The following is a 16,281-nucleotide window of genomic DNA, read 5'->3' as shown; positions in this document are numbered from 1 at the left end:
CATTAACTGCTCAGGTCATTGTTCCTCAGATTTCTCTCTTCTTTCATGAAAAACAGAATTATTTGTCATTAGCTTCCTAATATTTCTCATGCTTTAAAACCAATTATTTAAAAATCATAAATCTGCATTCATCAATTCCATCTACAAGTCTTGGAAAATTATTCGTGTATATTAAGACTTGAGTTCATACTAACTGTGTTTCCTTCAAAACCATTCCATCTACAACTTCACAATACTTTTTAAAGAAAATTTGATCTGCCAGTACATTTCAATTTGATCAGATTGCCTGATGAAACTAAGTTTCTAAGAAATGTAGCTAAAATATTTATTTGGCTAAATATTTATTAAAATAAATACTTAGCTTTAGGAAACATTTCATGAAGATGGCTACCAAATTTCATAAAAGGAAATTAGACTGTGGAACAAAATTATGTGTTCTGATGCATGATTTTCTCCACTAGGGGAATCTCTGAATTTAGAAAAAGAAAGCATCAAGATTAGATAAGGCTGATTTTGTAGATAACTAGATTAGAGGACATTTATGGACCTTTCCAACCCCTTTGCTCACATATCTCTATGATTGATTCTCTGATGGAGAAAATGATTGGAAAATATTCCTAAGGAATACCAGATTTCAGAGTAAACGTGTCTGGGAATATCCTAGTGGATACATTTACATTTGGCCAGAGTAAAATTAGTGAGTGATTTCTTCAATTTGCATTTTTGTTAGTCTTGGAGAGAAGTGTGTGTGTGTGTGTGTGTGTGTGTGTGTGTGTGTGTGTGTGTGTTAGAGAGAGAGAGAGCGAGAGGGAGAAAGAGAGAGTATGTATTTGTATATAATTTATATACAATTTGCAAGAAAGCTTTTTCTCCCATTTGTGCTGTTAGATTATGTAGGTGGATGGTTATTTCTTACAAAAACAGTGTTCTCAGTAAGCAAGGGTGAAACTGAAAGGTTGAGGGGATAGACATATGCATTATTTCTTTATATTTTACTTAAGCTTATGAGAAAAATCTCCAACTGATAAATCATTATGACATTATAAATAATCTTTCATCTTCTTTGGTGGTCTGTGAGGCTCACATAATTGGAGGGTTAAAAACCTTTTTTGTTTCGTTCTTCCTCCTGTGTCATTAGTATAGAAGTAGACCGTAAAAAAAAGTGCAGCCAGAAGGAGTTTAACTGTTACTGAGTCAACATTTGACAGTCACACTCTATTTTGTCATTTCATGCATGTGCTTTTTATGAGTTTTATAGCTTTGTGAGCTTTATTTCAGGGATGTCCATTATGATAGCTGATCCACAGCCCATCTCTTTCTGTCTATGTGTGTCTGCTGGGGAGCAAAGCTCATCACCTTATATGAATCCCAATTTCAAGGAGTAATAGAGGAACCATTTACTCATGCATTGTTTAATTTTGGATTAGGTAACTAAGGAAATATTCACCACCTCTTAAAATGGAGTTTTCGTGGGTTCTTTTGTTTTGTCTTGACTGCTCTGTGAAATACCAAAACAGAATGTTCATTTGAGCCTTCATAAATGGCGAATTTTTAATTATTTTCTGTATAAGTTGAAGTAATGGAATAGGAGAAAATTTCAATTTAAGTATGTACTAGACTTATAAGCCATCATGCCTGAGCATCAAATGGAAAATAAAAAAGATTAAATACATCATTGTAGATAATGGACAAGAGGAATGAGAAAAAAAATCTCAACAATTTTTAGAGTTGTTACCAAAATTCTTCTTTTAAATGAGTACTTGTCCACTGCTCTAGCCATAGAAAATAAAAGACCATGGGGCGCCTGGGTGGCTCAGTCGGTTAAGCAGCCGACTTCGGCTCAGGTCATGATCTCACGGTCCGTGAGTTCGAGCCCTGCATTGGGCTCTGTGCTGACAGCTCAGAGCCTGGAGCCTGCTTTGGATTCTGTGTCTCCCTCTCTCTCTGCCCCTCCCCTGTTCATGCTCTGTCTCTCTCTGTCTCAAAAATAAATAAACGTTAAAAAAAAATTTAAAAAAAAAAGAAAATAAAAGACCATAACCATGACAAGTTATTTAATACTGATATTGAACTATTCCTGTAAATCATACATGCTAGAAAGAATCTTTATTTTTTCAATTTCCCTCATTGACTTTTTTCCCTAATATTAAAAGCATATATATCTTCATTTTTTAAGCTGATGAGAATCTATTGTTATATTTAAACCCCATTTTAGGGTTTCTGGGACTCAGAGAGGATAATTGATTTGTCTAAAATAACATAGCTAATGTGTAGAGCATAGTGTGGTTAAGATGTGATGTTTCTGGTCCCCAAGCCCATTATTTTCTATATGGGTCATTTTCTGTATTTCCAAATATTTCCCATTAATCCCGAGGGTCTTTTGGGATGCTTGGGTGGCTCAGTCGCTTAAGTGTCCAGCTCTTGATTTTGGCTCACATCATGATCTCATGCTCTATGAGACCAAGCCCCTGTTGGGCTCTGTGCTGAGAGTGCAGAACCTGCTTGGGATTCTCTCTCTTCCTCTCTATCTGCTCCTCCCCCACTCTCACACATGTGTGCAGTGTGCATACTCTCTCTCCCTCCCTTTCTCTCTCCCAAAGTAAATAAATAAACATTAAAAAAAAATCCCTATGGTCTTTTGCCATTCAGAACATACAGATCTTTGCTGACTACTTCTAATCAAGTCATTGCTCACATCTCTTTAGATATTGCTTGGCTTTCCTTGTTGATTCCCACCACTGCCTGGTATCATGCACAAACATTACAATGTGTTGTTTTCTACTATGCAAGTCAATTGAAAAAGCCACAGAGCCCAAGACCAGCTGCCAAATTGCCCAAGTGAATATTAGCATATTAATAATAGTTCTTTGAAGGCGGGATTTTACTGATTTATTTGATCCCAACAAACTACGTGATCTAAAAGTTTATTTTCTTCTACAGATGAGATATAATTCATTCGGATCCTCTTTCAACTTAACATAGGATCAGAAGATTTTTCAAGTAAAAACAGACTTTACCTAATGTTTCCCCTTGATATCAGTAAACCTGCATAATTGTCTAAGATTTGATTAGCCAGGTGGGAATCATCTTTCCAAAAGAAATCTAGTTGTTATCCAATTGCTAGCTTTATTCAAGAGAGAAAGCATATAGGTCATCTTGTTTGGTCCTTTTTTATATGCCCTCAAGCCTTTTTATTTGGACTAATTTGTAGTAATTAATATGTTTGCACCCTCTGAGATTACTCAGAGCATTTCAGAATTTTGGCAAGTATTTCCTTAAATGTGTTTATTTTTCTTTCATTTTTGTTTTGTTTCTGATAGAAAAAAGGTAGGGGAGAGAAGACCAGTGAATCGTGTCAGTTTCAGACCAGCATTTAGATAGTATTGAAGGGCAGTAAAGTAAAAGTGGTGTACTGGATATGTGTTCAAGAACACTGATCTTATAGTGGGGCAGTGCGGGGGCTGGGGCGGGGGTGGGACATGAGGTGTTCTTCTTATGTACAAATTCTTGAATAATCTGTTTTTTATTGAAACCAATTGGGACTAAGAGTCTAAGTTTGGGAACAATTATCACTTTTGCCAATCAGCATTTTTTTCTGCTTCCCCAAACTCAATTTCTTGAGTTTTACTGTTTTTGGCATCTTCCCATTTATCCCTTTTGTACCTGATATCAAACTGTGCTTGATTTGTTTCAGCTGCCTCTTTTTAGAAAAGATTAATTATAAGGACTTTGGGAATCAAAATATTACCTGTTTGAGTAATATTGGCACATTTGAAAAGAGACTTTTAAGAAGAGAAAGATTTGACCCAAGGAACAGAATTGCAAATCATTGAATTTTAGACATGACAATGCAGAGGGGACAACCAGGGAATGGTGGCATTGGAAGGAACAGGACTAGAGGAATCTTCTCAGTGTACCAACATTTGTGCTTTATAACATTTGGCTGATTCTTTCTCCTCCTGTATACCTGAATAGATTGAATTTAAAATGTTGAGAACTATTCTATTGTTTGTTTTGTTTTGTTTTTTAAAAGTTATTTATTTATTTATTTATTTATTTATTTGAGACAGAAACAGACAGAGAGTGGGGGGGGGGGAAGGGGGAGAGAGAGAGAGAGAGAGAGAGAGAGAGAGAGAGAGAGAGAGAGACCCAAGCAGGCTCCACACTGTCAGCACAGAGGTCAACGTGAGAACATGACCTGAACCAAAATCAAGAGTCAGAGACTGAACCAATGGAGCCACCCAGGCACCCCTTTTGAGAACTATTTTTAAATTCAACTCATTCTTCTGATGTTTCAGTATATGACCTAGACTCCTAGCCACATAATGATTTATATGTATCTCTATACATAAGAGCGGAATATAAACTTTTATTTACTATAGGATCAATTTTCATATGGAATTATGTGGTAATTATTTGCCATGTAACCACTGTGTTTTTATATAGTGCTACATATTTACCATATAAACACTTAGGTTTTGTAATATCCCCCTTACCTCAGTTCCTTAAAGTCTTCTCAATTCATTGTCAGTGAGGGTTTTTAAAATGTGCAAGTGTTACCATTTTGATGTACATCCTATTTTAAGGTGTTTTAATTAAAGGCACATCGCACATTCTCCAGTTTCTCTAGTCATGTCTCATTTTCCTGTTCACATGTCAGGGAATCGGCTATGCAAAGGGTCACAAAAACAAGACAGTTTACCCTGTTAACTTCCACTCTCTGCCACTGACCTGCTCTTGAGAAATATTGTAAATTCCATTTTGGGTAACTAATTAAATAATTTTATTATACTGCATGTTCTAGTGGTAGATGGTTAGAGGTTACTTACTGTAAAAACTGATGGCAATTTTCCTACCCATCATTTGCTAATTTTAGCCTCTTGGTAAGATGGCACAAGGTTCACAGCCCAACGTAGAACATTTGAAGTCACTTAACATTTCATCCTTTTTCTACTCCGATTGCCTTCAGTTTGCTTTTTCTTCTTAAAAGACTTTGCTTCAGAATGGAAAACTCTGTCTAAAATATGTAGCATTATTACCTTATACACCATTAAATCAAAACCTGAGAGGTGATCCATGCCTAGTACATTCCCCAAAGATAGTGCAGTAAAGTCTTCATTGACTGCAGACTATCAGATCATGCTGATGGAATGTAGGTTTTTTTTTTTTTTTTTTTTTTTTTTTTTAATGTAACTGTCTTCTATTTTAATGGCTACATTTACTATGAAGGATCTGTTTAGCTGGTGTCCTTGGTGCCCCTGTTCTCAGCTGAATATATACAGCAGACTCTCTCAGCAAAAGAAATCCAGAACATAGAAATTAGATGAAAATGCCAATTTCACACATATTGGATCAGGTTCTACATTTTTAAATATATCATTTATCTCAACTTAGTACTATATAATCCTATAGAACTAGAGTTGATACCAACTATTTTGTTTCCAATTTCCTTGCTGTGTTTTGTACTAATTGACAATTAAAAATATTATTTCTACTAAGTCATGTACAGCCTTTGATGAATAGGAGCTCCAAGGCCACTAACTTGAAAGAATTTTTCTCTAGTATGTATAAATGTAATACTGTGAGAGATGTTGTAGAGATAAAGCATGTACTACATTAAGAATTTGAATACCCTAATGGTTGTTGGTGGGAACATTAGTTGGACCCTTTACCTATAATACAATTGTCCTAAATAGTTGATGATTTATTGTGTCAATATCTGTTACGCAGTATACAGGTTCATTTGAACAGTTCATGACTGTGTTCCTCAGAAAATGAGGTAAATAATTATAAATAAACCTGACCAAATTTTATGAAATCCAATAGATGCTTTCCTTAAAACTGTTTTGGAACCAAATCATCCTCAGAGCAATGACGGAAAGTGCTAGAAAAGTTGTAAACCTTTCATTGTATGCTTTTTCTTTTCATAAAATCACCCAATTCCTTAATTGGAAGTAGTTTAGTATTTCATGTGGTTTAGATTAAGCATTATATTTTCCTTGACAATAATTTTGTTTGTAATGCCATGTTCTCCATGAATTCAAATCATGCACTGCATGCTTTTAAATGACTTGATGTCTTTGCAGATCTAATTTTGGTGTATTTGTATCTCAAATAATTCGCCAACTCAATATTTTGGCTTAGCAATCCAAATCAAATTGTGGTCCAAGTAGCAGGCACTCACATTGAATGTACAGAGACTTGACAAGCAATTAGCAATGAATATTTAAACGTCTTCATTACCCTTGCATGAGGAATGCAGATGGCATTTAGGGAGATGGCAACCAGAGGGCACTACTGTGAATTATGTTTCTATCAGTTGGTCACCTGACTATTGGAAGACTTTCTCTGGGCCCCATGCCACTCCTATACTTCTACTGTCTGGCTAAAAATAGAGCGTTCCAAATGGTGCAAAACAGGTTGCTTTTCATGAAATTACTCTGCACATTTTACAATTCAGGAAGATTGTCTCCAGGGATCCCAGCATATACCCTTTAGGCATACCAAACCCAAATGCCAAGACTATCTAGGGGATTCTAAGAATCAGAGTTCCTTCAAAAACCCTGCTCATCATTTGCTTCAGTTATCTCAGCAGAATGTGCTGAATGTGCAAAGGTGAATAAATCAATATCCCGTCCCTCCCAGGAGTTAATGTATTATATATGGCCCAAGAAAAAAATGTCTTTGAATAATTATAATTTCCAGACTGAGCTCTCATTATAAATTTCTTTTTTTTTTTTTTAAGGAAAAAACAACACTGGAGAGTCTGACTCAGCAACTGGCAGTTAAACAGAATGAAGAAGGAAAATTTAGCCATGCCATGATGGATTTCAATATGAGTGGAGATTCTGATGGTTTGTGAAAATTATTCATATATATACCAATAGTGTGCAGAAGTGTCTATTTAGCGTCAATTAAAACTACTAAAAAGTATGTAAGACAGCTGCCTAATACCTGATCATTACAATAAGAGCTCACGTGTACTGAACAGTTCCCATGTGCCAAACAATCTGCTGAGTGTTCTGCACAAATCATCTCATTAATTTCTAGCACAACCTGTGAAGTAAATACTATTGAAAATAAAGAGATTGGCCCCTGGGAATTTTGAATCATTTTTTTTCCCCCAACATAACAAGGCTGTAAGTACCAGAGGCAGATCCTGGATTCAAGATGGCACAATTCTAAAGCAAATACTCACAGTCACTGTCTAATCTATGTCTCACTTCCCTATTTCTTTTCAGCAAACTTTTCAGAAATTTGTATCTATCTGCTCATTTTCAAGTTGTCATTTGTAAGATTTTGACCAGAATACAAGGCTCAGTGGATACTGAGCCTTTTTTTTTTTTTTTTTTTTTCATTTTGAAACACTTCCCTCTTATACTGTCTATTGTACAGTCCGGTGTCATCCCTACCCTCTGTAACCCAACTAGAACGCCAGCTACACAGCTTCATGCGTTCCTCACATGCCTTCTTGTTGTCTGCATCATTTCTGAACATTCTAAAATCCAAAATGACAACTAATGAAATTGATACCCTAATTTTAATTGCACAGGAAAGAAAGAAAAAGAAGAAAGTGTTATTCCTCTCACCTTGAGCCCCAGCTAGGAACCTCCCTCCAGTGTCAAGTACCAAACACGCATTTTAAGAGCACTGTCCTCAAATGTGTTACTATTGAACAGGAAGTTCCCTGCATGTAGAAAAGTCTGCACCAGAGCAAACCATTAGGAAGCATACTTTAGGACAGAGGGGATTGCCGTGAATTCCCCAACATACTTAGTTGTCTACTCTGTACCTTGGCCCCCAATTCTGCTTTTAAGTCCAGTTCTGCACCAGCTACAAAAGTAGCCAAACTTGACCATGTAGCCAGATAATTTTATCAAAATGAATCTTATTCAATTGGATATCCAACAAAAGTCAGTGTTGTCCTAGCCTGTTGGATCCAATCATTTCCTTCTATTTTCCACATCACTTGCTTAAGATAAACCTAGCCTAAGTACATATAAAGAGCTTGTTTAGCTTTGATGAAGTTACACTATGTTCATTTTATTGCTTATGTTGCTGTAAGGTGTAAGAACAAGAAAAAGCAGATGTGCAAATGATCATTTGCTAGTTACAAACCGATTTTAGGAAGATGTTGCCATATATTAGCACTCATTTATGTCAATAAAAAAGACAATGACTGGTAATAAGACATTTCATAAATTTTAAGTTGTATTAGCATGATAAAATATAAGCATAGTAATCAGCATTAAAACATCAACAATTTTGTTGCTGTTATTTGTTAAATTCAGTCATGCTTGTGTATGCAAAATATTTTCCAATCTTCATCAGACCAAAGAGCATACTATGAATGAGAAATAATGAGAAACTCCACCAACAGGTATGCTGTGTTTTTGTTTGCTGCTATAGAGGTCTTCAAGTCTGGGTAATTCTGGTTGATTCCTATTCCTTCTAATTGAGAAAAGAAAGGAAGAGGAGTATGAAGAAAGAAGAAAAAAGCAGTGCTTTGATTAATGATACAAGCTCTAGAAATCCCCAAATTATTTAAACATTTTATATGCTACCAAAATACATCTCTTCCATATTTTCTAAAGATAACCCTGTAATACTTAGTATCACAGTTCTGTGTTTTCTTATGCTTCTCCTGATTTTCTTTGCCTAAACTCAGGTATCTCTGGAAGCTGTTTAGTCTGGTGAAACTATTCTATAAAGTCATGCAAAGCCTGGAGGAATGAATGCAGCTCCCAAAGTTTCTACCCAGACTCTCAGTCGTGTTCTATTGTCATAAGTCTTGAAGGGAACTTTCAGGGGGTCTCCGGATAACTTTAGATGTTAGGGAGAAAATTCAGGGGAATGAATTTTTTTTTCACCTTAAATATGTGGCTGTAGACTTCTTAAGAAACCACGGTTGTGTACCTGTTGGTTGTTTTTTCCCTACCATTTTCAAATATCTTCTGGGGAGCAGGCTATCATGGATGCATCAGCATCTTTCATGCATTTATCAGCACAAAATTGCAAAGAAATGCCAAACACATTACAGAAGATTATCTATATTGTATTTTCACCCCAAAGTTTTATTTAGCAGCATTTTATTTCTATAACCTCAGAGAGAGGAAAAGGGCATGACTACTCTATGTTCTGACCGTCTTTAGGTAGCAGAGACACAACCTCACTGGTAGTCCATTGTGCCAAATGTGCTAGTGTTTCACAATTTTCTGAGGTTCTTCACCCATTTAATATTTACACAGTGCCAGCATGCCTACCGGTATACTCCAACTGTTCTCTTTCCATTTTGCCTCAAAGATCACGTATTCAGGTTTCTCGTGTCCTTTTGAAAGTAAATGGTGAAACAGTCCACAGTCCATTGAAGAAAAAAAAAAGGAAAAATATATTAGAAATGGAATGAAAATGCAGATACAACAATTGCCACTACAGGGCTTAATCAGAAGCTTCATAAACAAGCATCTGTGTCAAGAACTGAAAATACTATTAGCAGATATACTTGCTTTATTCATATTTAATATACTAGAATAGATATTTTACAGACAAATATTCGATAGTAATGCAAAGAAGAGAATTGCCAAAAGTCTTAACACTAACATGAAGCAATGTTCCCTATTTTTAGGAAGTGCTGGAGTTTCGGAGTCAAGAATTTATAGAGAATCCAGAGGGCGTGGTAGCAATGAACCCCACATAAAACGTCCAATGAATGCCTTCATGGTGTGGGCTAAAGATGAGCGAAGGAAAATCCTCCAAGCCTTTCCTGACATGCACAACTCCAACATCAGCAAGATATTGGGTAAGAAACTTATTGATGGTTACATGATGTATGGAATAAATGTACAATTCTGTTTTATGCAGTTGTTGAAAGGTACTGGCTTTGGAGGCCAGGCAGCTCATGTTATCTACTTCTCTAAAAAGAAGCACCATTACTGAGCCTTTTCTTCTGACGACAGAGCATTTCATGTTTGTTGAGAAATGGGCCCAGTTTTTATAGCTAATTTAGTTGTGTACCTCTATATTAACTGTGGTAATGTTTTTTCTTCTTTAAAATCTAGAAATTTTTGTACCAAGTCCTTAGTTCTTTTTGTATGAACTACGTGATAATGGTATTGACCATATTCATTCTTTTCCTTTGAACTACAGAATTCTTCATGTGCTGGGGATGGAAGCATAGGTGATGGTTGTTCTGGTACTATCATTGAAAATCAGTTTAGAATGTCAGAGGACACGAGAACATGTGGTGTGTGCAGTTTTTAATTTACACTTTTAGTAGCCTTGAGCCCGTTTTCAGCAGCATGTAAAAAGGGACTTTCCCTACCGTTGCAGCTTTCAACTTAAGAGATAATAAAGTACATATTTGCCTTACATACATAGACACTAAAGCACACAGAAATATGGGCGAGAGGTAAGAGTATTATAAAGAGACTTACCGTATACCAGTTTAAGTCCCAGAAAAAGGAACAAAGATTCCATTTTGTGTGTGCTGTTCACCTGACACCATCATCACTGTTATTGTCATCGTCCTCATCTTCATCACGCTCGTCTTCCAGATAGCCAGCTACCAGATGAGCTAAGCAAATTTTGACTATTTACTCTGACTGCTAGGAGCCAAACAACAAAAACAGAATAGGAATACCTAACTCGATCAGTAAATTTGGGCTCCAACAAATAAGTGACATTCCTCTGAGTTACTAAAGCTTTACTAAAATCCATAATGCACTTGGAATTACATGTACTTAACGCAGATAAGTGCTCCTTTTGATCCTTTACATTAAGGAACTGGTCATCTAAAAGTGGTTACTAAACATATACTTGTGTTTTTATGCTCCCATATTCTCAAATTCTCATGTTACTGGGTGGTAATAGATGCCATCCAGTTCACAGCATGCATTTGTAGTGAGACCAAAACAAACAAAAAACCATCAACCACTTGAACTTATGTCTCAGTTTTCATCTAAAATGATCTTGAAATCTTTAGATTAATGTCATCTCAAAAGATAAGAGTATGTAAAGCTTTAGGTATATAGAAAATGGGAATATTTATGGATATATATATACATGTATATATATATATATGTATATATATGTATATATATATATATGTATATACATGTATATATATATATTCAAAAAATTAAACTGTTCAAAAGGAAATGCATATTTTTATGCTGCTACCATCTCTGACCTGTTTTTTCTTTTTATGACCATATTTTACCTTCCATATGAAATTTTCCATTTTTAAAAAATGTATCTGTTCCACTGGGGAAAACTCTAGAAATGAATAAAATATTCCATATTTTAACATATCAGTTATCACAAAATTAGCCCAAAATGTCAAAATGAAAAAATGAACTAAATACTGAGATTATTTAAACTGTCTTTATATCATTCAATTCATGTATATGAATACTGGAAAATGTTAATCACTGATTCAAACTTTATCCTAAGTATAAGAGAAATATCAGCTTTGATGATGTGAAATACTTTAGAAGATGTAGGAAAAGACTTTATGGGAAAGAGGTGGCTAGCTACAAGAGTTTCTTTCTGGTTTGAAGGAAAGAATATTAGGATGACCATATAGTTAAATCACAATAGGTTACATGAAAAAAGAGTGCTGTCTAATTTTGGACTTTTCAATAGAATTGTATTAATTAAAGATATCCAGTAAAAAAAAAACACTGAGGTGTTTGGGACCTCAATATTTGGTCTTAGCTTCAAATAAATAAGTGATCTTCAAATATCCACAAGATCATTCTAAGTGGCCCATTTCATATAAAAGTACAAAGAAAGCTTGATGTTTTCCTCTCTACTGATTGTTTTGGATAACAGCCTCCGACAGCATGCCGCTAATTCATTCTGCTTAAAACAGGCGCTTGAGCTGGGTTGACATTTTACGTAGTCTCTGGGGATCCTAGTTGACATTTTAAAGGGCTTCTAAGCATTTTATAATACCCTAAAATCTGGTTTTAATAAGCCATTCTGCTGAAATTGTTAACATAAGGAATCACCTTTTACTGTTTGGCGCTAGATCAGGGAATGGGGGACATCTTTTTCTGATTAGATATACAGTAGTTGGAGTAAAATGTGCAAATTCATTACAGACCCCATGGAGATGACGATGCTACTCAGCTCAAACTCTTCATTTTTATCGCATCGCCAGATTTAGAAAGGAAAAGAGCACTTTCAAGACTTTTATTTTTCTTATTATGAACATCATATTTTTTTTATTGAATCTTCCTCTTTGTCATCAGGAGGAATACCCAAAAGTCCTTCTCTGTTTTTTTTTTCATTGTAAAAGGCTAGGCTTTTGAGTAAAAGCAGAGAACTTACTCCCTGTACGTGGTCCAGGGTAAGCAACCAGCCACATCTTAAATCAAGTAGATGTTTCCGTCTCTTTTGGAGATACCTAAAATGCTTTCCTACCATTCACATCCAGTGTGTCTCAATGTTTACATCGTAGCTACATACAGTGGATGTTGTACCTGCAAAGCCATTAAAACCAACACCACAGTGGTCATTTAGTTATTCAAAAGTTAGTTTTCAAAAGTGAAAACTGCAGTTGCCACCAACCAAAACACCATTTGTTCCGCACGGTCATAAAACAGCAGAGTTGGCCATTTTACCAACTACAGGCACCACTTTCGCTATCTTGATTCTTAATTTTAAGAAGACTTAGAACTATGCTCCGGCCATCTTTTAAAATGTAATTTAGGATTCAGTGATACTTCCGGAGAAATTATATTATCAAGTGTCTAAATATGTTGTGATTCCAGTTCATGCCAGATTTAGAAGCCAGCTTGTCTAAGAATTTACACATCTTTTATTATATATGTATCTGTTTTATCTTTATATAAATATGTATCTTTTATTTATCCTATATATGTGTGTGTGTATATATGTGTGTGTATATATATATCCCTTTTTCCTCTGCATTTCAGACAGTTCAACTGTCTTTAAGTTCCTCTAATCCTCCTTCCCACTGCAAGGCCTGACCATTCTATTCTTCCTCCATAGAAAGCTCTCCCTCTCTGATTCCTATAGGAATCATTTCCACAAAACCTTCCTGACCTACAAAAGATTGACCCAACTCCTTATGTTTTCATAGCTTCCTGTACTTTCCCCACTTATAATTAAAATAATAAATGTTTTAATTAGCTGTTTAATGTATTTCTTCTCCACTGGAATATGAGCCTCAGGAAGATAAGGAACAAAATGATTCACCACTGCGTATCCAGTAATTAATACACCATGGTGCACATAGTAGGAAATCTAAAAAGAGTTCTCACATTCCAGGGTGGGTTACAGTAAGGCATAAACATTCCCTTTCCTTAGAAAACCATATCCTTTTTGAGCTTATGAAACATTTAGACATTGAGAAGTACCATTAGCAATTTCTATTCTAATTGAGGATGCTAGTTACTTGGTTCTGCCTGGTGATAAAGATAGGGAATTTTAAAGTCAACCATCCTTGGTCATTTTTCAGTGTATTTATATAACTATGAATTAAATTATTTCTGGTAAGCTCACTTTTACACTCCCTGATCTGAGGTTCAAAATTCTGTTATACATACTTGTAAGAAACTTCCCAAAAAGAATTGACCCCGTTCAATGGTATTATAGCTTTACCTGTATTTATATTTGCCCTGAGAATAACATGATGGTTTCAAATACCTCTAGAGAATAGTGTTGGGCAATAAAGAGTTTGAGATTGTACCTACAAATTTAGGATGTGGCCATTGAAACACAAGTTTGAGAAAGGAATGGAAAAATAAACTCTATGATTTGAACTGTAACCTGGATTTCTGTAGTAAATAGAATAAAATCATATTGGCTGTCTAGATTGGAAAAAAATCTGTTTATAAATTTTTGTAACACCTATGTGGATATACCCACCCAGGCAACATCTGTTCTGATAGGAAAAAATTCTAAGGGAAGAGATATTGTCCCTTTTACTCTATTCCTTTAATAAATAAAATAGCCCATATTGAGGACTTTTCTGCATTTGTAGAGAAGAACGGTTCATCAGTGAGCTAGTTGCATTTGAGAAATGGAATTTTGGTTGAGTAATGAACCCATTCGAAACCCTGAAGATCTTGCTTAGATGACTTTGGAAGGCAGGTAAAGGCTTCCATGCCTGTAAGTATTTGGTATAGAACCCACAATTCCAGTTATTTTGATCCTTGTGCATTTGAGTAGAGTTGAACTGATTACTTCCTGATAAACACACTTCATCTACACACAGATTCTCCTCACGTGTTTAATAAAAAAAAAAAAAAAATTATTACTTCTACTTCTTTTACTACTATGCATAGCCATACTAATAGAATCAAATATTTAAATCACGTTTATATTGAGAATTAACATAACTATTTTTAACTGTTGTTGTTTTTGTTTTGTTTTGTTTTGAAATCCTAGTTGAGTCCAAACCAAAATCAAAAGTGAAAAGATGGAGAACACCAATTTGGCTTGACATTATTAATGCAAACTATATCACGAGAAGTGACATCTTTATATATTATTGAAAGTGATTTATTAAGAGAAAAATCTTACCCCTTACATACTTATTGTAATTCTGACCTCTGCTAAGTCATAGATAGCAGGTGGTTGTAGGTATGTAAAAACATACATTGTAGCATACTTTCAATTATATCAGACCTGAGTTTGAGTCACAGATTTGTAATTTAATAATTGTGTGACCTTGGGTGAGTTACTTCATGTGTTTGAACTTCAGTTTTCTCATTTATGGAAATAGGTGTAAATGCTATCTTACAGGATTATGATGAAAGTTAAAAATGTGACAACTTATGTGAAGTTTTTAGTGCAGTGTCTATCTAGCACCTGGTAGTTAGCTGGTGCATGTTCATTAATATAATTTTTTGTAATTTAAGTTTTAATGAAATGAATTTTTAAATGCAATCATTCATGAAAGCATACTTAAACATTTTGAGAAGAATTATATATGTTAGGAACCCTTGTAGTAAGTAATGCACCCCCACTTAAAAATACTAACTAGATAATTAGCCACAGATTGAAAATATGTAATAAGTTTTTGCATAATTTTTCAGTTCACAGTTGAATTAGATCATGGTCTAATGTGGAAATAAAAGATGTATTCTTAACATTAGCTGTGAGCTTTTAAGTAAATATATACGCTTTTGGCTAAATTGTTCATTCCAGCCAGGAAAAAAAAATATATTGGCCAGTGTTTGTACCTTTGGGTACACAGTTTGCTCTACACAGCCACCAACACCCCTGTTCTTGTGAGATCTCACCTCTTGAGTCATAGTTCACTAATCAAACACATTTTTATGTTTTTCTGGGCTTTAGCCAACATTTTTTTTTTAGATTTATTTTCTTGTCCTTAGCAGCTGTGCAAATTGGAATCCTAACCTTCTTTTCCTCATAGGATCTCGCTGGAAAGCTATGACAAACCTAGAGAAACAGCCATATTATGAGGAGCAAGCCCGTCTCAGCAAACAGCACCTGGAGAAGTACCCTGACTACAAATACAAACCCAGGCCAAAGCGCACCTGCCTCGTGGATGGCAAAAAGCTGCGCATCGGTGAATACAAGGCAATCATGCGGAATAGGCGGCAGGAAATGCGGCAATACTTCAATGTTGGGTATGGACCTTTCCGTCATTTTTTCATGGGGAACACTTCTTGTTATGCGTAATGGGATGTGAACCATATTCGTTGAGCTGTAAAGCAGCATTTTGAAAAAGAACTTGACCTCAATGTATTTTCAGAAATTAGCCTGGCCCCCACGTGATCCTGAAAAGAATACATCCATATGAAGCCACCCCGAGTTCCTAGAACAATGGCTCTAGTGTGAGCTTTACTCCCACTGGCTTGAAGATAAAATATCTGATAGTAAATAATTTTGAAGCGTGTCATTAACAACTTAGAAGTATTATTGGTTCTTTTCTTTGTTGGTTTTTATTACTTCCAAGGCTTCCCATTGACAAATTCTGCAACATCTTTGTTAAGGAAATACAACATAAAAATTTTTCCAAAAGAAACACTCACTTCTGAATATAGGGGGATTTCTGGGCTATCAAGGCACGTATGTGGCCTTTGTAGATCACACAAAGTAGGGATTCTATTTAGGGCACCACAGGGTTGTGAATGGGAAAGCTGTCTTCCGAACTAAGAGTGTAGTTCTCAGGAGGTTTTACCCTGCCTCCTATGGCAAGGCTGTCTACAGTATCATATTAGGCTAACTGCAACATCATTGCTTCTGCAGAATTTTCTCAGAAAGCACAGAGATAAAGTTGCT

At 35.4% G+C, this 16,281-nt stretch overlaps 1 protein-coding gene across 21 annotated transcripts in view; it reads left to right on the top strand.

The window, feature by feature from the left end:
• Positions 1–16,281, top strand: part of SOX5 (SRY-box transcription factor 5) — a 1,011,771-nt gene that overhangs the window by 989,490 nt on the left and 6,000 nt on the right. For all 21 annotated transcript variants that reach the window (XM_060659511.3, XM_060659513.3, XM_060659529.3 and 18 more), the window contains 3 exons: positions 6,746–6,854; positions 9,626–9,799; positions 15,410–15,626. In XM_060659511.3, coding sequence (XP_060515494.1) covers positions 6,746–6,854; positions 9,626–9,799; positions 15,410–15,626 — 500 coding nt within the window. The remainder of the gene's footprint in view (positions 1–6,745; positions 6,855–9,625; positions 9,800–15,409; positions 15,627–16,281) is intronic.

The sequence above is a fragment of the Panthera onca genome, chromosome B4 (assembly GCF_046562875.1).
Source record: "Panthera onca isolate mPanOnc1 chromosome B4, mPanOnc1 haplotype 2, whole genome shotgun sequence".
NCBI classification, from domain to species: Eukaryota; Metazoa; Chordata; class Mammalia; order Carnivora; family Felidae; genus Panthera; species Panthera onca.
This window is presented reverse-complemented; position numbering and strand designations above follow the sequence as displayed.